Source organism: Sceloporus occidentalis, unplaced genomic scaffold (genome assembly GCF_023333645.1).
Source record: "Sceloporus occidentalis isolate IW3139 unplaced genomic scaffold, rSceOcc1.0.p SCAF_5, whole genome shotgun sequence".
NCBI lineage: Eukaryota > Metazoa > Chordata > Lepidosauria > Squamata > Phrynosomatidae > Sceloporus > Sceloporus occidentalis.
The window spans coordinates 177,691,093-177,717,898 of NW_028316985.1; the positions used below are offsets into that span (position 1 = coordinate 177,691,093).

General features: G+C 43.2%; 1 protein-coding gene and 1 pseudogene across 1 annotated transcript in view; one reads left to right on the forward strand and one right to left on the reverse strand.

Moving 5' to 3' along the window:
• The window catches only part of BMP2K (BMP2 inducible kinase), a 64,352-nt gene extending 46,708 nt beyond the window's left edge, over positions 1 to 17,644 (reverse strand). Inside the window, exon 1 of the mRNA XM_089526267.1 lies at positions 17,110 to 17,644. Within this exon, the coding sequence (XP_089382393.1) occupies positions 17,110 to 17,308 (199 nt within the window). The 5' untranslated portion in view covers positions 17,309 to 17,644. The remainder of the gene's footprint in view (positions 1 to 17,109) is intronic.
• Positions 17,645 to 23,855: 6,211 nt separating this feature from the next.
• Positions 23,856 to 24,719, forward strand: LOC149313206 (U6 snRNA phosphodiesterase 1-like; annotated as a pseudogene).
• The last annotated feature ends 2,087 nt before the right edge of the window (positions 24,720 to 26,806 follow it).

The window sequence follows — 26,806 nt, forward strand, 5'->3', positions numbered from 1 at the left end:
AGGAAGATCAAAGCGGAAAGTGCAAAGGCAGACTTACTGTTGAATATAAAGAAAACAAAAATAATGACCACAGAGAACTTACATAAATTCAAACTAGACAATGGGGAAATAGAAATAGTAAAAGAGTTCTCATATCTGGGATCAAATTGATTGGAACTGGGACTGCAGCCACGAAATCAGAAGAAGATTAAGAATGGGGAGGGCAGTTATGAAAGAACTAGAAAAGATCCTAAAATGCAAACTTATACAACTCAACACAAAAGTTAGATTCATACATGCCATTATATTCCCCATTTCAATGTATGGATGTGAGACTAGATAGTTAAAAAAGAAGATAGGAAGAAGATCAATTCATTTGAGATGCGATGCTGAAGAAGAGTGATGAGAATCCCATGGACAGCCAAAAAGACAAACAAATGGGTCCTAGAACAGATCAAGCCAGAAATCTCCCTGGAAGTCAGGATGACAAACTTAGGCTGGCGCATTTTGGACACATCATGAGAAGACATGAATCACTGGGAAAAAAAACAATAATGCTAGGAAAGGTGGAGGGAAGTAGAAAGAGAGGAAGGCCGCACGCTAGATGGTTGGACTCTATTAAAGAGATCATGAGTATGAGTTTATAGGAGTTGGGCAGAGCAGTAGAGGACAGGGGGTCTTGGAGACATCTCATCAGTAGGGTCGCCATGGGACGAGATCGACACAATGGCAGTTAACAACAACAACTAAAATTTCAACCAAGTGTGAATAGCTATCCTGAAGGCCAGTTTTCAACCACAAAGACCTCAGAACCCTAGCAGGCTATATCTTCAAAAAACTGGAACTGACATGGCATTACTTCCAGTTTTGTTTTCAGTTTATTTTCTGCCAACTCCCCCCCCAGGTTTGTATGCTTTGCTGCTTGGGACACAAGGTAAGCATCATCACCATATTTTATTATGGTGAATGCTTTTAGTTCATTTTGGGGAGCTTCAAAAGCCTGTGTGTAATTCACTAGGGAGAACCTTCCCCACCCCTGATTAAAGCAATTCAATATCATTAAAGTCGTCCCTCAATTGGTGTGGACTTCAGATCCACGTCCCGCGCTTACTTGCGAGGGGCAAATGGAGGGACTTAAAATGGGATGCGCACCTGCAGGCACCTGCCGCCATTCAAACCAAGAGGGCTTGAATATCAGCAGATTTTCATTTTTGCGGTGGGGGGTCCGTAATGGATCCCCCGTGAAAGCGGAGGGGTGACTGTATTTTAAAAATTATTACTTTACTAATATTCTGGCTGTACAGACCGGCAAAAAGCCCCGGCGTAGGGGTGGAATGGGGGCATGATGACCACCCACTGGCTGCCCCAATTCCACCCCCAAAGTGGCATCACGCCCCCCACCCACCCACCCACACAGCAAGCAACATCACAACGTATAGAAGCTGTGCCTAAGAAACACAGAAGAGCAGCAAGGGACAGCTTTTTTCGCCCCAAAAAGTAGCGGCTTCTCTTGGGGCTGGAAAAATGTTGGACGGGACCACAGCATGCAGTTACCACAGCCCTGATCCGGCAAGTAAAGAGGCGGCGCAGAACTGCTCCTTTAGGTCCGTCTGTTTTCAGCCATTGTTTCAATTATCCTTAATATTCCTGATGAATAATATAAATCACAAGTGAGAACACACAAGGAATTATGGGACAACAGGCCAAGGATTATTATTTGCCTTCCTCTGTCCAGGTAGGATTCAATCTCTGAATTGGGAAAAACCTCTAAAAAGCCCAAATCCAGCCTCTTCCCATGTAGATTGATTACTTACATGATTAGTAAAAAGGGAAATTTAGTTCATAACAAACACTGCTTGATAATGAACTTCTATAAAAGCTCAAAAAAATGGTCACAGTCCTTCCCCATACAATATTCTAGACAATTTAAGGGCAAGAGAGACAGTGGTTAGATAGTAAACCAAACTAATCCTCATGCACCTTGATAAGTATCAAAGCCTGAAAGAAGTATGGACCCAAACTTTTGAAATATCAAACCTGTGTGATAGTGCCAAGCAAACTGCATAAGAATTTGCAGAATGGCTGTAGAATTATTTAGAAACAATAATATCAACAGTTAGCACAACCTAGGAAAAGCAAATGCAAATCCAACCTGAAAATCCTGTTTCTCACTCTTAAACATTGCAAGTTTCAAATTCCCAATCCAACATGTAAATCTGAACATAGACTACTGATGTGAACTATCTGCATCATCCATTTCAGCACTGTTTTGTACCTATTTGGATTGTAGTCAATCACTAAATCCTTTCAATGAACCACTATTAATATGAAATCATTAATAGTGCCATTGATGTACCGTATCAGCTATGAAAATAATTTGAAATTCAAAAAGTAAAGTAATGCATGCACTCTAACAAAGCTTAGTGCATATCAACATCTGCATTATTATCTTGGCAAAAACAGCAGAATTCTAAGGAATGCTAAGGATCATGTAGTCTAGCTTCCCGCCCATACAAAACTTCCAGAGCTAAAGCATCGCTCAGATAAACAGACACTTAGCATCTTTTGAAAAACCTCCAATGAAGGTAAGAGCCTCTGGCTCTCAACTTGATATAGTAGATGTTTTTAAGAGGGTATGCTGTGTGTTTTTAACTTTGTAGGTTTAATAGAATTGTTGGTTTGTTTGTTTTTTACTTTTGTACTAATTGTATTTTAGCTGTACTTTGTTTTGATTAGTTGTAAACTTCTTGAGGCTTCTATTGAGAAACATGTGGAATATATATTAAATACATAATAAAATAAAATAAACAACAAACAACTCCACAACTTCCAAAGGTCATCCATTCTAGTGCTGAAAAGATCTTACCATCAAGACATTCTTACTAATGTTTAGTCATGCTCTCCTTTCTTGTAACCTGAATCCTATTAATTTAAGAGCTATCCTCTGGAAAAGCAAAACACAGATTTGTTTCATCTTCTCCATTACAGCCTTTCAAATACTTGAAGACAGCTATTATATGACCTCTGAATCATCTCTTTACCAGATCAAATATACTCAATTCAACAGGTATTCTTCATAGGGGTTGGTTTCCTGACCTATACCATCTTTTCTGCATTCTGCTGACCATGGCGGGTTACACACCGCCATATAGTACGTATTGTATACGTACTAGGGTTAGGAAGGGGCGGTGCTTCCGCACCCCCCTAACCCTAGTACGTATACAATACGTACAAGATGGCGGCGCCCCTTCCACATGGGCGCCGCCATCTTTACGTACTGGACGCATAGCGTCCAGACGTGTCGTGGCGCCTATGACGTCGCGAATGCACCAGCGGCGCCTTGCGACGTCATAGAGGCGCCGCAAAAAGAAGCTCCGAAATGGAGCTTCTTTTTTGCTCCGCGCGGGAGGCGCGCGGTTTAGCTGCTACAGCTCCCTCGCGGAGCAAATGGCGCCGGCGGGGGAACGCCGCAAAGCGGCGGTTTGTATCCCGCCCATATTGCAGTTTACTGATACCCTTCTTAAACTGTGATGCCCAGAACTGGACACAATACTCCAGGTGAGGCCTGACCAAAACAAAACAGAGTTGTACAATTACTTTCCTTCACCTGTGTATGGATATTTTAAGCAAGGTTCTATACATTTCTAGCATAGTGTAAATCCACGTGGACACAGCTTTTAGCACACCTTAAATCAAGGGTGGGTTATGGGCTGTACTATGCCCCCAGAGCCCAAGGTAGAGGACGGGGGGGGGGCATAGGTCCCCCCCCCCCCCACTACTACTTACTTGTTTTTCAAATACGTTTTTTGCATTTAAAAAAGCCTGAAACACTCCTGGGGGATGGGGCAATTTTGCTGCATTCTGCCACCTGGGCTGTTTTAGGCCCAGAAGTAGCCCTTCTATTCCCTCACAGAAGTGATCAGGTTCATTTTCAAATCATTTCCAGTTGAAAAAAAATCCTCTCATGTGCCTAGGTGGATTAAAGCAAGCCCAAAACATGGGCTTAACATCCTCACTCCCCAGGTGGGCTGGAAAGTGTTTTCTGACAAAAAAGGATGGGGATGCATGGGTGTCACAAAACTACTAAACCAGCTGTTCTTTCCCCAGTCACTAATATAAATAAATGGCAGCATGGTTACACTGGATCCCACAGCTACACTGTGCAATATGTTCTCTCATAAGACTTGGAACAGAATGATACATTAGCTCCCCAGCCATGAACTCTAAAGTGAATGAGAGGATTGTCTGTGTGACTAGCATCACTAGGGTCCACAACTGTGCAGCCTGTGCAACTGCTTGAAGAACTCTGTTTTATTTGCATAACACCACAACAAAAACATACTGCTGTTTTCTTCTAAGACCCTTAGATTCATTTCACACATGCTGCTGCCAAACCAGTTGCCACTTATCCAATATTTGTACATCATTTCTTTTGTTCCTCAATGCAGAACTTCATATTTATCCTTACTGATACTCAGTGTGCTCATTTGGCCCAATTCTACAAGGTTATCTTGAATTCAAAGATGTTAGTCTGGTAAATCCTCTCCATGACAAGAAACCATGGATGAACACTTATCTCTCATTTGTAACTATAGTATGGACAATCATAATTAGCTACTCTGCTTTCCTTCCTTGCTATCACTGCGCTCCCACATCATACACAGGTGTGCCATATGTGACTTTCTGTTTATGTTGAAAGCCACACACTGGTAGTGATAGTGGCATGCACCCCACCCCACACCGCATGCACATGCCCCACTGTTTTCAAAGGGATTCGAGCATTCGTAGTATTTCCCTTACATGGGGGGGGAGGTCCAGAACACATCCCCGTGTAAGGGAAGAGGCCACTGTACACATATTAAAAGAGCAGTAAGCCCTACCATGCAAAGAAGCCATTTATACTTAAGCAACAGTAACAAATGGGCTTTTCTCCATGGTTTCCATACCAGAAAAGCCACTGATGTAGAGCTCCAATTAATTTCTCTTTCTGCCATTAGATGGCAGCATTCTCCAATTTTAAATAAATTATAATCTCATATATTAACTCAAATACAACAACTTGGAAAATTAGTATTTTACTTTGGTAAACAAGAAACCTTGCACAATACTGCTCAAATGCTGTTAATAAAACCAGTAAACACTTTATGTAAAAGAAACAATGTTAACCAGCTTAGCAGATCAACAATTAACAGGTACAGAGGATCTATTAATAAAGCTTCTTCATCAGAGAACTTTTGGCTTTTTAATATTCTTATTTCCTTCCTTTCTCACCAAAAAGCACGGACAAAATATTTCACAATTATTCCAAACCCCAATAAAGTATTTATCAATTTGAATCTTGTTTCTTAAAAAAGAATGTAGCCATTTTGTACACTGAATTCTACTCACAGCAACACATTCTCCATAAATGTTGAGATCACAGTCACATTCACTGGATATGCCATTCACCGGCATGCTAAATTCCTTAAAATTTAAGAATACTGTCTTTCTTAAAACAGTAATGCACAAAGGAACTTCTTGATGTGGCTGTGTGCTTTCTAGTCATTCTTGACTTATGGCAATCCTAAGGCAAACCTATTGCAGGGGGTTTCTTGGCAGAATTCGTTCAGAGGTGGTTTGGCCTTGCCATCCTATAAGGGTAAAAGAGTGTGGCTTGCCCAAAGTCACCCAGTGGGTTTGCATGGACGAGTGAGGATTCGAACCCTGGTCTCCAGAATTATAGTCCAACACACAAACCACTTCACCATGCTGGCTCAACAAAGCATTTCATTTGTTCTTGGAATTTAAAATAAGCATTGTACAAAGCATCTTACATAATGCTAATTTTAATTCTAAAAACCAATGAAACTGCTGCTCTACATTTACAAGTTGAATATTAGAAGTCAGTCTAAATACCCCAAAAGATATCAGATCCCATCTGATCTTGGAAGTTAAGCATGGTCAGCCTTGGTTAGCACTTGGATGGGAGACTAGCAATGAATATCAGGTGCTCTAGGCTATATATTTCAGAGGAAGGAACTGGCAAAACCACCTGTGAAAATGCCTTGACTAAGAAAACCCTATGAAATTCATGGGGCAACCAAAAGGCACAGATACACACACCTTAAGAATACCAAAAACAGTACCAAGTATTTGGTACTCTCTTGATGTATGAATACAAAGCTATACACACCTCTGATCACAAACTCCACTAAACAGAATTGTATTTATATCTGAATAAAAATGGCTACCAGCCCTGATGATTATACACTACCTCTAGTATCACAGAGAGTTAACAACAATCAAGGAGGGAAACAGTTTTGGGGTTATGTATCTGCTTGATTGTTGCAGGAAACAGGAGACAGGTTAGATAAGGTGTTTGGTCTGATGCAGCATGGACTCTTCTGTTTTTATGCTCAGAATTGTACTGCATGTCATATAGCACTGATAACAGAATACAGTATATCTCAAGAACTAATCTGCATTTGGAAAAATAGATTTTGGATGAAATTTAGATTTATTGAAGAGACAATATGCTTATGCCTGTATTTTAGTATAATTTCAAAAAGTCCCTTTATTTTAAAGGTGCTCCTTAGTTTTAAGAGGATGTTACGTGATATCAGACCAAAGCTTAGCGCTAGAAAGCTAATTGTTCTACCACCATTCTATCCTGATGCCTCACAGCTATACACTCGTCCCTCCACATTTGCAGCTTTGATTTTTGGAAATTTGATTATACATGTATTTTATTAATATGTTATCTCTAAGAATATCTAGGTCCTCCAGAGCAACTCTATCATCAACTTTAACCAAAAGTCACACTGAAGGATCTAGAGATTCCTGGAGAGAACACTCCTCTAGGCATTTGTAGCTCCTCAATGTCTGGCAGATGTTGGCCAAAGAGTTGCACTAGAGGACCTAGAGATTCCTAGAGAGGTATTCTCTCAGGTAAAAACAGTGTTTTTGTTATTTGCCATTTTCCCACATCCATGGTGATCCTGTGCCCCTAACCCCAGTGAATGTGGAGGGAAGAGTGTTGTTAGAATGTATCTTCCCACAGTTATTTCATAAAATCAGAGTTGTAAAGGGCTCCATAGGCCACCAAGTCCACACACCCCTTGACACAGAAAATCCAACTAGAAGTAGCTGTCTAGCCTCTTTTTGAAGATGTAAAGAGAAAAAGCCCACCTTTCTCTAGGTAACTGGCTCCACTGTCAAACCATCATGAAGTTCCTTCTGCTGTTAAATCAAAATCTAATTTCACATAATAGTATAGAAAAAAACGGTTCCTTCTCTCTGTAAAAGGCTCTTTAGATATTTAAAGAGTGCAAACCATGAGACTCTTCAGTCTTTTCTTCACCAAGCTGAACATGCCCAATACTCTCAACCTTTCTTCATATTGTTTTTTTCTCCATACCTCCGATCATCTTTGTTGCTTTTCTTTGAACCAACTTCAACCTGTCTATATTCTTCTTACAATTAAGTGCCCAGATGTGAATGCAATAGTCCAAATGCGACCTGACTAGTGCACAATACAATGGGACTATTACTTTCCTTGTTCTAGAAATTATGGTTCTATTAATTGTGTCCAATTTATGTTCAACAGTAATCCCAAAATCCTTTTCACATGTACTTAGTATCCTCATTCTATAGATGTGCATTTGATTTGTGTAGCCTAAATGTTCACATTTTCTGGCAATATTTAAAACACGAAAAATATTGGTTTATAAAATATATAAATGTACTTACTATATTTGAGAACCATTCCCATTCATCAGAACAAGATGGTAAAATGACTAGAAACCAAGCCTTATGAGGAACATCTTAGGGAGCTGTCTAAATTAAGCTTGGAGAAGAGAAGATTGAGTTGTGACCTGATAACTATCTTTGAACATATAAAGCAGTGGTTCCCAAACTTTGGTCCTCCAAGTATTTTAGACTTCAGCTTACAGAAGCCTCAAACAATGTGGCCAGTAGTCAGGAATTCTGGGAGCTAAAGTCCAAAACATCTGGAGGAGCAAAGGTTGGGAATCACTGATCTAAAATGGATGTCATATAAAAGAGGGAGAAAGCTTGTTTTCAGCTTCTCCAGTTATTAGGACACAAACCAATTCCATTCAAACATTAGTAAGAACATCCTGATGGTAATGTCTGTTCAACAGTGTAATGGGGGGTGGGAGGGATGTGCCTCCAAGCTGCCTGTCAAGGTATGGCAACCTCATACATTCATAGGGTTTTCTTAGGCAAGAATCCTCAGAGGTAGCTGTGCCAGGTCCTTCCACTAATATATATCCTACAACACCTGGTTTTCATTGACAATCTCACATCCAAGTACTAACCAGGACTGACCCTGCTTAGCTTCCACAAGAAGACAGGCTTTGGTGCCTTTGGGGTATTTAAGTCCCTGTATCACTCAAATACTGGCTCTGGAGTATTCTGTACCCCTTTTAGGCTGTGTACAGTGCACAGGACTAGGGGAGGATGAAGGGATTGCTCATTGCCAGTTCTGCTCCATGGCAAGGGGGTACACATTAAAGGACCTTTGTAGTTCCTTCCCACCTCTGATGCTATGATTCATCAGCTTATTCACATCAGGATGCTCCTCAACAATATAACAACAGCATTTACTTAATACCACAGGCAAAATGAGAAGCAGTAGAAGAACTATCTCCTCAAAAGCACTTCACCCTACAGGGCACAATTGTACTTAAGACAGTTCTACTGAGGTCAAAGCTCATGTGGCTTTTTAAAATACTCAAGTGCAGGGATGGAAATCATGCAATCTTTCAGATGCTGTTGGACTACAATTCCCAGTAGCACTAGCCACCACAGCCAATTAGAAAGAATGCTGGAAGTTGCAGTTAAACATCTAGATAGCTACACAATTCCCACTCCAGTTCAAATGCTTCATAAATGTGCTTTCAGAAGTTTCAATGACCTGATATGCAAGATAAACTTATCATTCCCATATAGCTAAGGCTAGATAATAAACTCCTGATAAGAGAGCTCTGAATCAAGTGTCCCTCGGCTCACACCTCATCTTTTTAGTTGCCACGTATCAGCTTTCAGTGAAGTTGTATATCTCTACAATCAATTTACATATAGCTTCTGCATATAGTTGCTGATTTACCACTGAATAATCATATCATCTCCCTTACAGCAACTCCAGTCTCCCTGAACAAGTACTATATACTCTCTGCTTCCTAAAGCAGATTTCATTTTCCCTTTAGATTTGACTTCTAGCAATGAAAAAAATGCTGCCATGTGCTTTCAATTTTGATTTATGGAGTCCCTATCATAGGGCTATCTTAGAAAAAAATATTCAGAGTTGGCTTGCCACTGCCTTATTTTCAGTTTGAGTGTCACCCAGAGGGCTTCCAAGGTTGAGAGGAGACTCAAACCCTGTTATTTCACAATCCTAGTCCAACACTCAAATCTCTATACCACACTGGCTCTTTAAAAACAGCAGTCACAGTTAAATCCAAGAACCTAACTTCTTCCTTATTTTTTTTCTGTCGGGCATCATACAGTGATAGAAACAGGGCACATCACTTCACTGCTGGCAGGAATGAACTCTGATTAGAGATGAGTCACCTAGCTTCTGCTCTGTTAGGCGTGATAAATAACAGCCACTATTCTACCTTCATTCTGAAATCTTCAGTTAGCATAGAGGCCAAGTAATCATGTTCCATGTTTTTACCACCCATGTGGTATATATGGTGGTTCTTACCAATGTATGTGCAAGAAAACAAATGGATTGCTTTGTCTCCTCTTATTATGCATAGTGCCACAGTACCTCAGCTGGCTTCATCATGTCACCCACTGATTGCATACCTCAACTATGAATTTCAGGAAAAGACATATGCTGCAGCTGATAAAAAGAGTGTGGTCCAGGTAGGTTCAGGCAAGATGGTGACCTGGCTAGTGTTCCAAACTTCCAAAACCATCAGCATGAGTCCACTCCAGAACAGTAATTAAAAGGACTTGAGTAAGTGACAAGCATCACACTACCCAACTCATCTTGAAATGTTATCTTCTTACCAAGGAATATACCTCCTTCACTACTATTGAAGAAACACGTCCCTCTCCTGTTTTCATTACATCATCCTTAGCTCAGCTTCAATTACATACAGAGAATTTAGTGGAAGAAAGTACTTCCTCTATGACTCACAGAATAACCTTCTATGGGGAGGGGGGGGCAGTATAACTCTATGGCTTTCAGGACAGCTTTTCAGGAACTTTGTTGTTGTTTTTGTGTGCCTTCCAAGTGGAACTTACCCAAGGTCACCAGTGAACAATCAATCTGTTTTAAAAAAATTACTGCTCAAAACTTCCCAAATAATGTTGCTGAAAATTCTGATGAATACATCAAATAGCCTGAACTTAAGCACACTTTGGGTGAAATCATGTTGTTAACATATGCTAGCATAACCTTCCTTTACATCCACATATGTTATTTTGTGGTTACTCCAGGAGGTCTCCACTGATCCCCAGCGCACTGCATGTACCAGCAAAATCAGTGCCTAGTGAGGGTAGAAGACCTCACCCCAAACATGTGCAGTATTGCACTTGAAAAACAGAAAGTATCATCCTAGTCTGGGACAGTGATTGTTCCTCCTTCTTGGTTGCAAAAGTGCATCCATACAGTGCATGGAAGCCTTTCAACTCCATGGCTCACTGAGTGATTTGTCATATAGTATTGTGATTTGTAAGACCAAGAAACATTAGCATGAAAGTATCTGACATCAGTGGCAAAAATAAATAAATCACACAACTGCAAGCCTCTAAAGCCACACATTAAAACCCACTCCTTTCCTCTCCTGTTCTTCTCTCTCTTGCAGTAGGAGTAGCTAAACAAGCTACTTTACTTCTCACAACATGTGATCACAAAAGCAGTTGTAGTGCTTGGCTTGTCCCCCCCTCCCCCCCAAATAAGCTAAAAACGAATCCAGAATTTGTTTTAAGATTGCATTCTCCAGCTTTTGGGGGTGGGGGGGACGAATAAGGCAGAATGCAAACTACTGCTCTGTTCAGTTATCATGTGAAATAAACCAGGGACCAAAGTCCATGGTTTATTTAGCCACTGCAAGCAGGAGTGCTTAAGCAGCCTGAGCCAATACACTGGCTCATCCATTGGCTTGTCCTGAAGAACACTCCTGAATTTGACCTGTAAGCATGAAGCTCTAACTTAGCAACAGATATATAAGTAAGACTGAAGTAAATAGCTTCAAAGAGGATAGGCAGGCTCAAGATCTGCTGGAAAGACTTTTCTCAATGTCTTTATTACGCAGGCTCAACTGATAAGTATAAAAAGAAGTGCTTTTTCACAATTCAAACCCAAATCTTGGAATTCTTTGCCCTGTGATGCTTGGGTAGCTCCGTCTCTTGATGTGTTCTACCAGCTAGATGATAAACACTTTAAACATTTAAATTTAGAACAATTTCTTGGTGTGTACCTACCTTCCGATGAAACCTACATCTTTAACTACTATAATGGATATATTAGATACTATTATTGTACTAAAATGTATTAAAGAAAACTTTCCTCACTAGCAATTTACACAGGGATTTAGAACAAGTCAACCTTGTCAACAAATACTAACATGTCTTTCACACAAGAGAGGCTGCATCTGCACTGCAGAAATAATCCAGACTGATACCACTTTAACTGCCATGGCTCAATGCTATGGAATCCTGGGATTTGTAACTTGTGTCACTATAGCTCTCTGACAGAGCAAGCTAAATGTCTCACAAAACTATCATTCCCGGAATTCCGTAGCACTGAGCCATGGTTGTTAAAGTGGTGTCAACCTGAATTGTTTCTTCAGTGCAGATGCAATGAGATACCTTGTAGATTCACAAAAATCAGTAATTTTATTTCTTCATGTAGTTTCAGTTTTGTAATGATGATTCAAATATTGCCAGCCATGCAAGACAGAAAATTGCCCAGAAGTGCTTTGGATCTTATTCAATCCTGAAACAGTACTGAAAGTGAATATGTATATTATTTCCAAGTTCTACCAAAGTTCTGTGTGTTTCCAATGTACTTTTGAAATGTGAGCTCAATTTATCTTACTTTTATTAATGATCCAGTCAATACTAAGGACCTCTATGTCCTAGTGATTTTAATGTGGCATGCTTAAGTATGTTTGCTTTCAAAATTACTAATGTAGTACTTTTGGCTGACTCATAACCACAAGTAAACTTGCTAAGGTTAAAATACAAATCAGCTACATTCACTTCCAGTTAACTATTTACAATGTATCTGGAAGGCACTGACACAATCAACACTGCTAATATTTACTCCACATTGAGAGCAATACAGAAAAAGTTTTAACAGGTTTTAGTACCTGCACGTGATAAATTATTACCCTGAATGTGCCCTCACTTCCCCCATATTTCAAATGGGTGACCACTTGACCATAATTTAATTCACCTATTTGCCTGTTATCAGCGTTTCTCTATTATCACATATTTATGAACACAAATCCCCAAAAATGCAAAATATATTAGAAGCTACCAACAAAATTAAACTGTGTATGTAAGGAGTACCACAAGACGTCACACCCACCAACAAAGAGAAAGGGCTGGAAAATATATGGGTGCCAAAGAAAGGCTCTCGATTCTCCTAATCTAATAATAATAATAATAATAATAATCTGTTAAATACATCTGGATCCTACATTCGTGGTTGCTACATACATACAAGTGGATCATGTTCCAAATATTTTTGCAGTGAAGACTGCTCATCTGTTTAAAAGTAGATCAAAATATTATTTCTTTATTTTCTTCCCTACTTTAAATGAGACAAATACTTCAATATTTACTAGATGTGACATTTAACACTGTAACATATTGTAGTATTTGCATGAACAGAGGAACATACATCTAGGAAAAGACACCTAAGCATCTACAGAATCTAAAACATCAAAAAATAACATAAACTGTGATTAATCTGTGCTAATAAGCTTGGTCCACTAAGTGTACCTACATGAGAATTAAAATGACATTTTTCTACAACAGTTTAAAACCACAAATGTTCTAACAAATGTTAAAGCTTCTCCAACTTTGTACAAGGCCCTGAAGAGGCTAATCACTTTTTATAAAAGACCCTAAACATGGAAGAAGAAAGAACATTGGAAAGAACTCTGTAGGATATAGTTCTTAGGATTACACTTACTCCCTTCTAAAAGAATTTCGCAGATGATTTTGAAAATTTAACTTCCAGCACTGTGACTGATCATATATCCCTCCCCTGTAGAGAAGATTACATGTTCTGCTAAAAGAACATTATAAAACTAGTGCACGTAACTGAGTCCCATTTTGGGAGAAAGATGGGATATAAACCAAATAAATAAAGGTATATGGTGTATAGACCATGCCCTCTAACAGATGCCAAGTATGGATCCTGGAGCCCAAAAGTGGGACACAGCATCCTTGCCACCATCTGTACATCCAAGTCAAAACCTTTCACTAAGATCTCTTTCACAAGTTCTCCTCAAATAAAAGTTAATTATGATGGCAAATACAAAGAACAAAGCCTACGTTCTCAATTATGGAACTCCTTTCCAGCTCAGTTACATTATGAGCCTTTAGGAAGGCCATGAAAACTTATTTCATCACTGCAGCATTTCCTTATGAATGCAGGCCATTTACATGATTCACAACTATTTTTGTTGCCTTTAATTTGTTATCTTACATGCACCCTTCTTCTGCATGCCACTTTGTGAAGGCCCAGTTGTAAAAAGCAGCTTATACAACCCAAGGATAATAAACGTGTTTTTAGCATGTGCTTGAACCTATCAACTGACTTAAAATACAGCTAACATCATCACAAAAGCCCTGAGAGGAAACATTTTAAATGCCCTTTACCAGAGGGCCAAATAAAGTGGGTTGGCCTAATTTAACTTGTGGCCCTGCAATTTTCCACCAGCACCCAGAAGGAAAGATTGCCTTTATTTAACACAGCCCTACCCAATCTGGTGCCCTATGCAGGTTTTGGATTACAATTCACAATTCTCCTAAGGCCCCCTTAGGAGTATGGCACTGTGGGAAAACGCATTTAGAAGAAGAAGCTGGCTGAAGAAGACTGTTCCAAGACCTGCAATGCATACTGACTGGATTTATACTCCATATTTTACAACAGCAATGAACTCACTGAGTGATCCTGTTCTTACATCAAGAGACTTATACTGACACCTCAGTTTGCCTTTTGGAGATGAACAAAACTAGGCAGTTATGGCCAACCCTATCAAGGTGACTTAAAGCTTGTTCTTAACTGCCCTTGAGTTCACTTCAATGCATAGCGACCCTGTGGATGAGACCTCTGCAAAACCCGCTGTCCTCAGCCTTTCTGCTCAGTTCCTGCAGGCTTAGGCCCTCTCTCTCATTGAGTTTATCGATTTGGCGTGTGGTCTTCTTCTCTTTCTATTGCCCTCCACCTTTTCCAGTATCATGACCTTTTATAATGATTCATGTCTTATCATGACATGGCCAAAATATGACACCCTCAAATTTAGTCTTCTTGACATCCTTGGCAAGTTTGGACTTAAAGCTGCTTAAGCCAAATTCTGATAACATCAATGTCTAGTACAGTCAGCCTGCCCCTTATGCGGGGGAATATGTTCCAGACAAACACACCCCACATAAGGGGAATTGAGCATATACTCAAATCCCATTAAGGACAATGGGGTATGTGTCCCATTGTTTCTATCAGGGCGTGCCTTCAGCGTGAGCTCAAGAAGGCAACCCCACATAAAGGGCGGGCCAACTGTAATTCTTACACCAAAAAAAGCAGAAATTGGGAATGGGGCTGAGGAAGAGTGAGATCAGGCTGCCAATGCCTAGTGCGTTTCTTCCACATATATTACACATGGCTGCTGCTGGAAGCCTTCACCAATTGTACAGATTGTTGTCTCAAAGGCATTCAGATGCACACAAGCACACAACCCTTCTGTCAACAGCTTGCATTAATTGGGAGGGAGGGTCTTGTGAGCCACAGAAACCAAAACAAAACATGTTCACAAGACCCCAAGTCATCATAGCCAGGGAGGAGGACAAAACAGGCAGTGTCAGTCAGGCCTCTTGAGGGATGTGCTTGTATTAAGAAATGGTGCCATACCTGATTAAAACAGAGACTGCAGTCAAGAAATCAAGAGGAAAACTGGGACTGAGAAGGGCAGCTATAAAGGAAGTGAACAAGATCATAAAATGTGAAGACATAACTCTGAACACTAAAGTGAGGAGAGTCAAGCCATGGTATTCCCCATCACCATGTACGGATGTGAAAGCTGGACAGTGAAGGAAGCATACAGAAAGAAAATCAACTCATCCAAAATGTGGTGCTGGAGAACAGTGCTGAGGATACTGCAGACAGCCAAAAAGATAAACAAACAAATGGGTGCTAGAAAAAAGCAAGCTAAAATCTCCCCCCGAAAGCCAGGATGCCTTAAGCTACAACTGCACTGCTGAGTTAATGATGTTTGAAACTGCTTTAAGTGCCATGGCTCCATGCTATGGAATTCTGGGAATTGTAGTTTGTTGTGGCACTAGAGCTCTTTGAAAGATAAGGCGGAATGTCTCACAAAACTACTTCTAACGATCCATGTCTTCTCATGACGTGCCCAAAATACCCCAAAATACAACAGTCTCAATAGCATGGAGCCCTGGCAGTTAAAGCCGTGTCAAACTGGATTATTTCTGCAGTGCGGATGCAGCCTAAATTGAGGCTGTTGATCTTTGGCTACATCGTGAGGAAAAATGAATCAGTGGAAAAGGCAATGGTTCTAGGAAAGGTGGAGGGCAGCATAAAGAGAGGAAGACCACATGTCAGATGGTTAAGACTTGATTAGGAGGACACCAGGCTGGGCCTGCAAGTCCTGAGTTGAGAGGTTAAGAGGTGATATGATAGGCCTGTTTAAATATTTGAAGGGATGTCATATTGAGAAGGGTGCAAGCTTGTTTTCTGCTGCTCCAGAAAATAAGACACAGAGCAATGGATGTAAGCTACAGGAAAGGAGATTCCACCTCAACATTAGGAAGAACCTCCTGACAGTAAGGGCTGTTTGACAGTGGAACATGCTCATAGACTCATAAAGTTGGAAGAGACCACAAGGGCCACCCAGTCCAACCACATTCTGCCATGCAGGAACTCCCAGTCAGAGCGCTCCTGACAGATGGCCATCCAGCCTCTGTTTAAAAGCCTCCTAAGGAGGAGACTCCACTAGACTCCGAGGAAGGAGTGTGTTCCACTGTCAAACAGCACTCACTGTCAGGAAGTTCCTCCTGATGTTGAGGTGGAATCTTTTTTCCTGTAGCTTTCATCCATTGTTCCAGGTCCTATTCTCTGGAGCAGCAGAAAACAAGCTTGCTCCATCCACAATATGACACCCCTTCAAATATTACTTTCCACTCCCGTGGAAAGTAATGGTGTCTCCTTCTTTGGAGGTCTTTAAACAGAGGCTGGATGGCCATCTGTCGGGGCTGCTTTGAGAGTTTCTGCACAGCAAGGGACACCTAGGGTTGCCGTGTTGGTCGTACAGCATATCCAATAACAATGCCTTTATCAGGCCAGCCAAAATGCCCAATTACGTGCTGCAAGCTTTCTAAGTGGCGCTGGCTTATCTCTGAGGCAAGCAGGGCCTATGACAAACATCTTCAATGTCTTGATCCCGTCTGTCTGACGAAGGAGCCGGCGTGACTTCGCAAGCTTGCAACATGTAATTGTGCATTTTGGGTATGGATCTGCATGACAAGGGGTTGGACTCGATGGCCCTTGGGGTCTCTTCCAATTCGGTCATCCTAGAGAAGTGTCTACTCCAGAGGGTCCCCATGAGTTGAGGTCCTCCTGAGGATGGCTAATATATGCCTTGAAGGGCCCTATTGAGGAGGGAGCTAGCTTGTTTTCTGCTGCTCCAGAGAACAGAACCTGGAGCAATGGATGCAAGCTGCAGGAAAAGAGATTCCACCTCAACCTTGGGAGGAACCTCCTGACCGAAAGGGCCTGCTGCCTGAGAGTGCGATGAGTCTCCTTCCCTGGAGGCCTTGAAGCAGAGGCTGGGCGGCCATCCGTCAACGGGTACGATTTGACGGAGAGTTCCTGCATGGAGAATGGGGCTGGGCTGGATGGCCCCTGGGTCTCTCTCTGCTCACCTTCCGCCAGCAGTTCCTCCACAGTGACCTGGAAACGTCCGACGGCGAAGAACCTGCTGCTGCCCACGGCCGGCCCTGCTCCCACCACGGTCCCCACCCCCGCCGCCAACGTCCCTCCGCCGCTGCCTCCTCCGCCTCCTCCGCTGCTGTTGCTCCCTCCGGTGCCGTCGGACTTGGGCATGCGGGAGAACTTCTTCATGGCGGGCGAGAAGGAGCGTGTCTCGAGGTCCGGAGGGAGAAAGTCGATTCAGCCTCGCCGTCGCCGCCCAAGGAGCCGCCCCGCCTTCGGCTTCGGCTTCGCCTTCGGGAGCGTGGAGCCGCCTCACGCGCAGCCAGTCGAGTCAGTCAGCGCCCGGCCCCGCACTGGGAAGCCCGAGGCCGCCACTGCGTTGGAGACGGGGGTTTACTTCAGAGCCTCACATTCCGCGTGAAGGGAGCCGCCGCCCCCGAACGAACGACCGACCGCCTCCTCCCTCTCTCTGCTTCTCCTTTCCCTCACGTCGCCTACCGACGTCGCAAGGGGAGGGAACAAAAGCAAGCCACGCCCCCTACCCCTCCGCTCTTCCAATAGGAAGCCAGCGCAAGAGTGTGCGTGCGCGCGCCGCCCTCCTAACGTCCCCCAGCGCGAGAGTGCGCCCTTTTATAACGTCCCTCCCACCTACGCCCAAGCTCCACCTTCTTTCTCTAGCGCCGTCCAATCAGGGGGCGAGAGGGGGCGTGGCTGAGCTACAAGGGACAATCGAGGAGCGCATGCGTAATGTGTTTCTATTATTATTATTATTATTATTATTATTATTATTATTATTATTATTATTATTATTATTATTATTATTATTATGGTGATGTCTTGTTCATGCTCGCTCTCCTTGAACTCCGCCCCTTCCTTCCCTCTTCGCTCCCGCGACTCTCTCTTTCACAATACGACGACATGGTCAACGCTGCTGTTGCCGGAAGTGACGCTTACCACGCACGTGCCTGAAGGGAAAAGGGGAGGGGTTAGGGAATGTGAGGCAGAGGAGAACGTCGTCGTCGTCGTTCTCTTGCATCACTCGCTGGCTCCTCCTACTTTTTCGCTTCAAAGTGGTGGGCGGGGCGAGCGGGGGCGCTGGCTCCTCCTCCTCTGCGCGAGGCTGCCGAACCGTTGAGCGGGGAAATGGCCGTTAGTGACAGTTGGGGCAAAGGGGGCGTGGCTTCGGGCGCCTGACAGCCGCTCCTTCCTCGCCGTGAACACGTGTCCGCGCATTCACACATACATTCACTGTTTTTGGACATTCCCGTGTAAATCTCATCGCCAGCCTCCATACGCGGATCTCGACCTACAGCCCAGACCAAGCAAAGCTATTTAAGGTCCAAAACGCACTGCAGAAATAAACAGGTTTGGCACCGCTTTAACTCTTCTCTGGCTCAAGGCTATGGAATTCTGGGCGCCCCACAACAAACTGCAACTCCCAGAATTCCATAGCCTTGAGCCAGGAAAGAGTTAAAGCGGTGTCCAGTGTGGATGCAGCCAAAGAAAAACTGACACTGCTCCCAAATACACTGGAGGAATAATCCAGTTTGAGACCGCTTTAACTGCCCTGGCTCAATGCTAGGGAATCCTGGGAACTGTGGTTTTTTGTGAGACATTGAACCTTCTCTGTCAGAGAGCTCTGGTGCCACAACAAAACTACAATTCCCAGGATTCCCCAGCACTGAGCCAGGGCAGTTAAAGCGGTCTCAAACTGGGTTATTTCAGCAGTGTGTTTTGGACCTAAAGTGCCTGATGGATCTTCTGGAAATCATCAAAACGGATAAATTGACACAACTAAGGAACAAACATCCTCAGGAAAAGTAGGAAAAGAACGGAAGCGCTAATAAATGATTGTGAGAACAGATTCTGGAGAAACATCGGTTTAACCGTCAAATACATCAGTGAGACAACTGGAAATCTCAACTAGATTTAAGAAAGCCGGAAAGACTGGAGAAACAGAAACTATATCATATAAAAGAAGTATAAAGCATTAAAAGGAACAATGGCCTGTTACAGACAGCCAAAATAAAGCTGCTTCGAGTCACAGTGGAGGTATGGTGTTTCAATGATGCATGCGTCCTAAGAGTCCAGAAATCGCACCAAAGCCACGCTCCAGCCCTAAGGACTGGAGCATGGCTTTGGTGTGGCTTCTGGACTCTTGCATCATTGAAACACCATACCTCCACTGTGACTCGAAGCAGCTTTATTTTGGCTGTCTGTAACAGGCCAATGTCTCTCTTAACAGAGAAACGTAAGAAAGTCACAAAAGTAGAAGAAAGGAAAAGGAAAAAATCTTTCATTCAACAACTTCGGTATTTACTGAGTTTAATTTTGTGGGAAGCCGACAGGAACAAAAACTCAATCACTTTTGCTTCTTATGAAAACATTTTTTTAAAATGTCTCCAAATCTTTTGGCCGTTTCATTGCAGGACTTTGCAATCAGGATCCTTTCTAAGGAGCGATTAATCGGCATTGTCAGATATACACAGGAAGTGCTATTTCCAAGCTAACTGCGAAACGCTGGCCATTCACATATTTTTGCAATAATGAAAAAATATATATACTTAACAGTTTCTCAGATGTTTCCTCCCTTCGGCATCAGGGAAAACCCAAAGATGCTTCAGTGATCAAGCTTCCTTTTTCACTTGAAGTTTACATTCCCTTTTCTGCTTTCATGGGCAGTCATGCAACGGAAGAAGAGCTGCGTTGCTTAATTTCCTACCCATTTTCTTAGCCCTTTCGTACCCATTGCCATTGGTTTCTAGCTTAACCACATCCAACATTTGCTGGAGATGTACCCATGAGATAGACCCATAAGAAAAACCATCAGTTTAAAATCCGATATTTAAGGCAAGGAAAGAATCTGATGTCAAGAGATTACCAATGACGTATGTCGCAGATCTCTCACAATCCAGATATTTAGACCCTGATGCCGTGTGGTCATGAAGCAACACCATAGAAGCACAACAAAGCCTTTTTATTCAGGGTGGGCATAAGTCAGAAATGACTTGAAGTCATGGAGCATCAGCAAACACCAAATATTTGAATAAATTTACAATGTAAGCTCTTTAGGGCTGAGCAGTTGCCATGTTGTTATACGGAAACATGGGGTTACACCAATAATAAGAAACATAATAAGCCTAAAATGGGCAAACATGCAGAGGAAGGAGATTCTGTGATTGCAGGGCAGAAAGCCTATCTGTGCTGTGGACCTGGTAGTTAAGCCTGGTGAATGGATTCACTGAATGGGGATTTTCTGTCCATTCAAGGCTGTTGTCAGCAGGAGTGTTGCCATTGTTGACATATTTATGACAAAAGCTTGGATGAGGGATTATCATCAGTGTGTAGCCCAATTGAAAAAGGACAAAAATCAGCAGAATATTCTGGATACAGCTGGATATTCAACATAATATCACAATGCAGAGTACTCCAGGATTCCCACCAGCCAAAAATCAATGCTGCATTCCCTCCCATTCCATGTTTGCCATCTCTTTCTCTCTATTGCTCTTTCTCTGCCTCTCATCCCTTGGTGAATTCCTTCCTCTTCATTCAGGGTCCCCCCAAAAAACACGTTGCAAACTTTGTGGAGGTCGGGTCTCTGAACCCGATGATACCTTTCTCTTGTGCATTTTTTTCTTGTTGTTTCAGGGGTTATTCAGACGGTGAAAATGATCCAAGTAGAATCTGGGTTGAATTTTTATTCTTCATATGTATTTCAAATGTGTCTGATTAAGTTTGGAGCTGCCAAAAAACCCCACTTAACCCAGATTAATTGAGGTTGGATTTTTTTTCCCCCAAGGCCCCATTCCCACTTATAACATGCATCAAGAATCGAATTATGGGTGCGTCGTTGACATTTGAGTGCGCATTTGATCCTCATTGTGCCAATTTCGTTCCCATTGGAATTCGGATCTGATCCCCATGTATTTGATTTTTCCTTGGAAAACCCAAATCAGTGGTGGATAAACCGGTTTAAAAAGGGTGCACATTTTTAGAGATTTTTCTTGCGCTTCCTGAGTCCAATTTGGGGCAAATGAATGGGAACGAAAGGGTGTCTGATTTGGGAACTTGGGTATGGGAAGAGCAGTGCTCAAGGGGCTGGCCTGGGGGTGCCACCCTCTTGTTCTTTCCTGCATTACCGGCGCCATTTTTCCCATTCACATAGCCTTTTCACCAGTGGATTGGGAAGCAGGGTAAGGCGATTGCACAACATTGAGCTCCAGATGGAGTAAACATATTACGCCCCCTGCAACCTCCCCCTGCTCCACATTCATAGACCAATGTGTGAGGAGACGCATTGAACACCATTTTAACTATTGTTATTATTTTTTTATTTATTTTTTGCCTCTGCCTGAGCGCCTGAGCAGCAGATGGGCTTTGCAGTACATGCCTGCTTGATCGCCCCCCAGACAGCCCAGGGAGCAATGGGGGAGGCAAAGGGATTTGGGGGGAATAGAGGCTCCTTCTCTCTTTCCCAAAGGGACTATGGGAAGACACAGAAGAGCCTGGGATGCAAAAGGATTTGAGGGGAATAGAGGCTCCCTTTTCCCTTTCCCGGAGGGGAAAAGCACCTAAGCGACTGATTGGCTGTGACATCAAGCACGTAGGCGCTTGATTGACCGCTGCTTTAAAAACAAAGAGGTCCCAGAAGGACAGTGGGAACGGGGAGCAAAATAACCCACTTCAAATTACCACGGGGAAAATACCAATGGGAACGAAAACAGGGGTAAAAAAAACGGGTCTGTTTGCACCCGTTTTTAATGGGAATTACGACTCGAAAAAAAATCCGAGTCAGAATCGCAGCAATATACATCGCAGTATATGCCCAGTGGGAATGGCCCCCAGGTTTTTCTAACAATTCAGGTCCTGGGATGTGTGAATAACCTATGCAGACAGATCCAGAATAAACTGGGATGAAATTCTGCATGCCTTGAATAAGCTTTGAATACATTAGCATCATCTACTCCATCTTTATTTGAGACATGTGAGCAACGAAACCTATAGGGATGCGTATAGATGCAGTTCCATAGTGTGAGCAACAAACACAGAAAATGTGAGTTAAATTGTTTATATAGTCGCTGCGCACTAAAAACATGTGAATGACCCCTCAAAGAATCATTTCTACAGCAACAAAAACTTGTATGTCTCCAAAAACAAAACCTTCACTAATGCTGAAATCCATTTTCCACGTCTCTTTAACAAATGTCCTTTCTGTAGTTCCTCTGTAGATCACCCTGGCTTATGGATTGTTTTAGATACAGTTACCAACATCAAGATCCAATGTTTACTTATCTTGCAGTAAGTAGCAAAACACACAGGCACAGGACTTATACGGGTTTTGCTGTCATCTGGAGCATAACCCTTTACAACCAGTGCAATCTAAGAGATAAGGCACACCAGACGTAGTTCAAGTCATAATATAGCTGTGGGCATATTAGCTAGTCTTTGGTGACTTGTTATTTGCCAACTTCTGTTTCCCTCTTTAAAAAAACAACACATCCCATGTTTAACAAAAGTGATTACGGAGCTGTTGTGAAAGTCCTCTCAAGGATCACTGGGCTAAAGAGACAGACAGCCTGACTCACCTGATTGGAGGTAGAGTCCTATCGGTATTTCCAGATGGAGGACTCCTCATGCTAGCAGTTAGAAAACTCTGTGCAACCATTATTTCTTCTTAACACAGTGAGAAAAGTGGGAAGAAAGGAGAAACAAGGGAGGGTTAGTAGTTAGGGATGCCAATGGTGTCACTAAGGTAGCTATCATCTGGTGCAGTAACTCATGATGTCACACACACACATGATGTCAATCCCCCGTTGATCTCCTCCCATATCACACCTGTATATCACTGAATGTAATGGCAAGAGTTGAGGCAGAAACGACTAGCAAAATTAAAATTATACATTAAAAAAATTACAGTATCATATGCACAGCCTAAATGAATTGTCATATGCATACTTTGATGTGGTTATAGTGACAATTTGAAAAGATTGGATGTTTTTAAATAAAAATTTAAAATAATTTTAAAATGTAAAATTTACATTACCTTGCCCGACCCACACCATCTCTTCAGGATTTTAAAGGGATGCAAGTGAACACCACAGCCCGTTTGAACCCTAAGTAATCTGTAACCCCCGCGCCCCCCTAATGATGGCCCTCAGTGCCCTATAAAATTCCATCCTTTTAGATAAGGGGTTCCCAACCTGGGGGTCACCAGGTTGGGAATCCCCCTGCCTCCCCCTCCTCCCCTTCTCCCCGCGAGTGCTGGCGCTGGCACAGGTACCGCATGGGGAAAAGGGGACGGGGCGTGTCTGCCTCCTCCTTCCCTTCTCCCTGTGGGTGCCGGTGCTGGCACATGGTCCTGCCCCATCTCCCCCGGTGGCCTCCCTAATTGGCTAGGAGGCCGGGAAGGCACGGGACTTCCAGCCACAAAGCCCACTGGGGCTTGTAGGCAGCCGAAAGTCCTACCCCTTCCTGGCCTCCCAACCAATCAGGGAGGCCGTGGGCGGGACTTTCGTCCCCAATAATGGTCGCGGCACAGCAAAGGTTGGGAACCGCTGTTTTAGATTTAGAAATTAAGTGAATTAGGTTTCTCTAATTTGGACATTTGGCAATTGCATGATAAAGGGGCAGGGGTTGCCCTCTCAGGGCTGGTTTTGCACATGCGTGGACCACGATTTAAGGCCTAGTCAGTGTCCCGGAGCCTTGGTGTTTCCTGAGTGACTTCACCGGTCAAGTCATGAGCGGGGTGGCATTGGTGGGATACAGCAGCTCGGGGTCAGAAGACAAGGGCGGCTCCTGTTCCTTGGGTGGCGGTGGTGCTGGGACGACTTCTTCCCCTTCGAGTGTATCTGCCCCCCGACTCCATGTTCCAGAGAGTGTGCTCAAGATGTTCAGAGACCAGGAGGAGAAGGAAGCAGTGGAGGACAACAGCAGCAAACACAAAGAACACCTCAGGACTTTCCCCCATGAGCCAGGCAACTGGGCGACATATGTTTACGTCCCTTATGAGGCAGATGACCACTCGAAGAAATACTGTTACAGGTAAGCAACCTGTCCTTACATCCCTTATGGGGCTGAGAAGGACTTCCTAGATCTGCGGCAGCTCATCCTCTCGCATGTGCACACATGCATGGCTTCGCTGACCACCGTGACCGAATTCCACACCAGCCTCTCTCAAGTTGTGGTCCTGCGCTATCACTGGATAAACCCTTTTGTCCAGTCTCTCAAGGAGCACCTGGTCTCCATCCCCAAGTTCATCTGCAGAGCAGACCAAGTGAAAGTTTACACTAACTAGACCAAAACCAGGACCTTCGTTGGCTTGGAGATCTCTTCAGGGCATTCAGAGGTTTTGGAGTTGGTGTCTGAAGTGGACAGAGTTATGGAAGAGTTTAGCCTGACCACTTTTTACAAGAACCCTTCCTTCCACCTCTGCCTGGCCTGGTGCATTGGAAACCACTCTGAAGCCCTCAAAGGCTGGTGTCTTCATGAGCTTCAGGAGATAGCGGATGGCTTTGAGGACTCTTCGTCCATCCTGTGAATTCCCGGGACAGAAGTCCACTGTAAGTCGGGCAAGAAGTTTTTCTCCTTCCCTTTGTGGTAGCGGCACTGCAAGCACCAGATGCTCACCAAAAACGGGTGCCCTCAGTTCTCCTCCATGATGGATGCAATGGATGGAAGCCATTCCTGGGTTTGCAGGAGAACCCAGATGATGTTCTCGGCTCCACAGTTGGATGGCATCAGCCTCTTCCCTCCCGCAGTGTTGGTTTTATCTTTGATTCTTCTCTGTCGTGTATCCCTCAGATCCAGACCACAGCCAAGACTTGTATATTCTTTTTGTACAATATTGCCAAAATCTGACCATATCTCTCCGCCTCTACTGCCAAGATCCTGGTCCATGCCCTAGTGATCTCACGACTTAATTACTGTAACGTCCTCCTGGCTGGGCTTCCTCTTTCTCACCTCCGTCCTTTAATCTCTGTCCAGCATTCAGCTGCATGCATTATCACTTCCACCCACCGCTCTGACCACATCTCTCCTGTGTTGGCATCCCTTCACTGGCTCCCTCTCCCTTTCCGCATTCAGTATAAGCCCCTGCTGTCGACATTCAAAGCCCTCCATGGACTGGCCCCTCCTTACTTATCAGACCTTCTTTCTCCTCACCTTCCCACTCGGGCCCTCCGTTCTGGTAGTCAAGGGTTCCTGTCTCAGCCCAGGATTTCCTCTGCCCCATCCCGGATTTGCCCCTTTTCACTCGCTGCCCCTCACTCCTGGAACCTTCTTCCCCCACAAGCAAGAGCCATCACTTCTTTAACTAGCTTCAAAACAGAGTTGAAAGCCATCCTGTTCAGAGAAGCCTTCCCAGGCATTGCATAATTGTCGCTTACTATCTGATGTTCTTTTGTTGCCTGTTTATCAAACCATTTCCTGTATTGCTATGTATTGTATATGTATTATCCTACTTGAGAGTATGTATTTTCCCTGGATGAAGATTAACCTTCCATTTTGAAGCCAAGCCCTCCCTCCAGTCCATCTGCCTTGGTCCAGGCCTCGGAGGTAGAGAGGAACTGCTGGACCTCTTACCCTTTCCCACCACCACTCCCTTCTCCTTCTGTGTCATGTCTTTTTAGATTGTAAGCCCGAGGGCAGGGAACCGTCTAACTAAAAAGATTGCATGTACAGCGCTGTGTAAATTTACAGCGCTTCATAAATAAAGGTTAATAATAATAATAATAAATACGTCACTGTGGCTTGGTTTGCAAGTATTGCAAGGAGCCCTGGTGGCTCAGTGGTTAAATGCCTGTACTGCAGCCATTCACTCAAAACCACAAGGTTGTGAGTTCAAGACCAGCAAAAGGGCCCAAGCTCGACTCAGGCTTGCATCTTTCCGAGGTCGCTAAAATGAGTACCCAGACTGTTGGGGGCAAATTAGCTTACTTGCTAATTAGCTTACTTGCTGTTCACCGCTATGATCTTTGGAATAGCGGTATATAAATAAAACAAATTATTATTATTATTATTATTATTATTATTATTGGCAAGTTTGCAAATAACTCAGGGATGCATCCCTGGTGGGTGCTATGTTAGCAGCTCTTGTTTCACGCCAGTGTGGTTATTTGGATAAGTGGCAGCTTGTGGGAAACATGGGGTGAAGATTAAGTGGGAGACAGCCAAGGGGACTCTTTGGACGGTCTCCAGGGCTTTGCTTCATATTAGCTTCAAGACAGTCCTTCTGAGAGAAGCTTTGGACTTCCCACTAAAACTTGCATTGGCCTTGGAATCACTCTTTGCTTTTGTTTTTTTAAGAAATGGTAAAATGTACAATAAAGATTTATATTGTTGTCTTTCAAAAAAAATTGCATGATAAAAGTCTAGTATTGCTAAAGGTAAAACTGGAAAGCCATCTTGCATACCCTGAAATTCCCCCAATTTGGCAGGAACAGTCCCAATTAAGCCTCTGTCATCCCACTTTTTCAGCTGCTTTTAAAATGCTTGTTTCTATCTTGTCTTCCTGCTTTGTTCTCAGCTTACGTCCGTTGCTGCAAACTGAGTTCAAAGTACAAAAGTAGTTTCCACTTAACTCAGAAGCAGGAAGAGAGGAGTGGCAAATCTTGCCCTCCCCAGTAGGCAAAGGCAAAACCAAACTGCTACTCATTTATGTATTCTTCCTCCTTAATAACTCCTTCCACC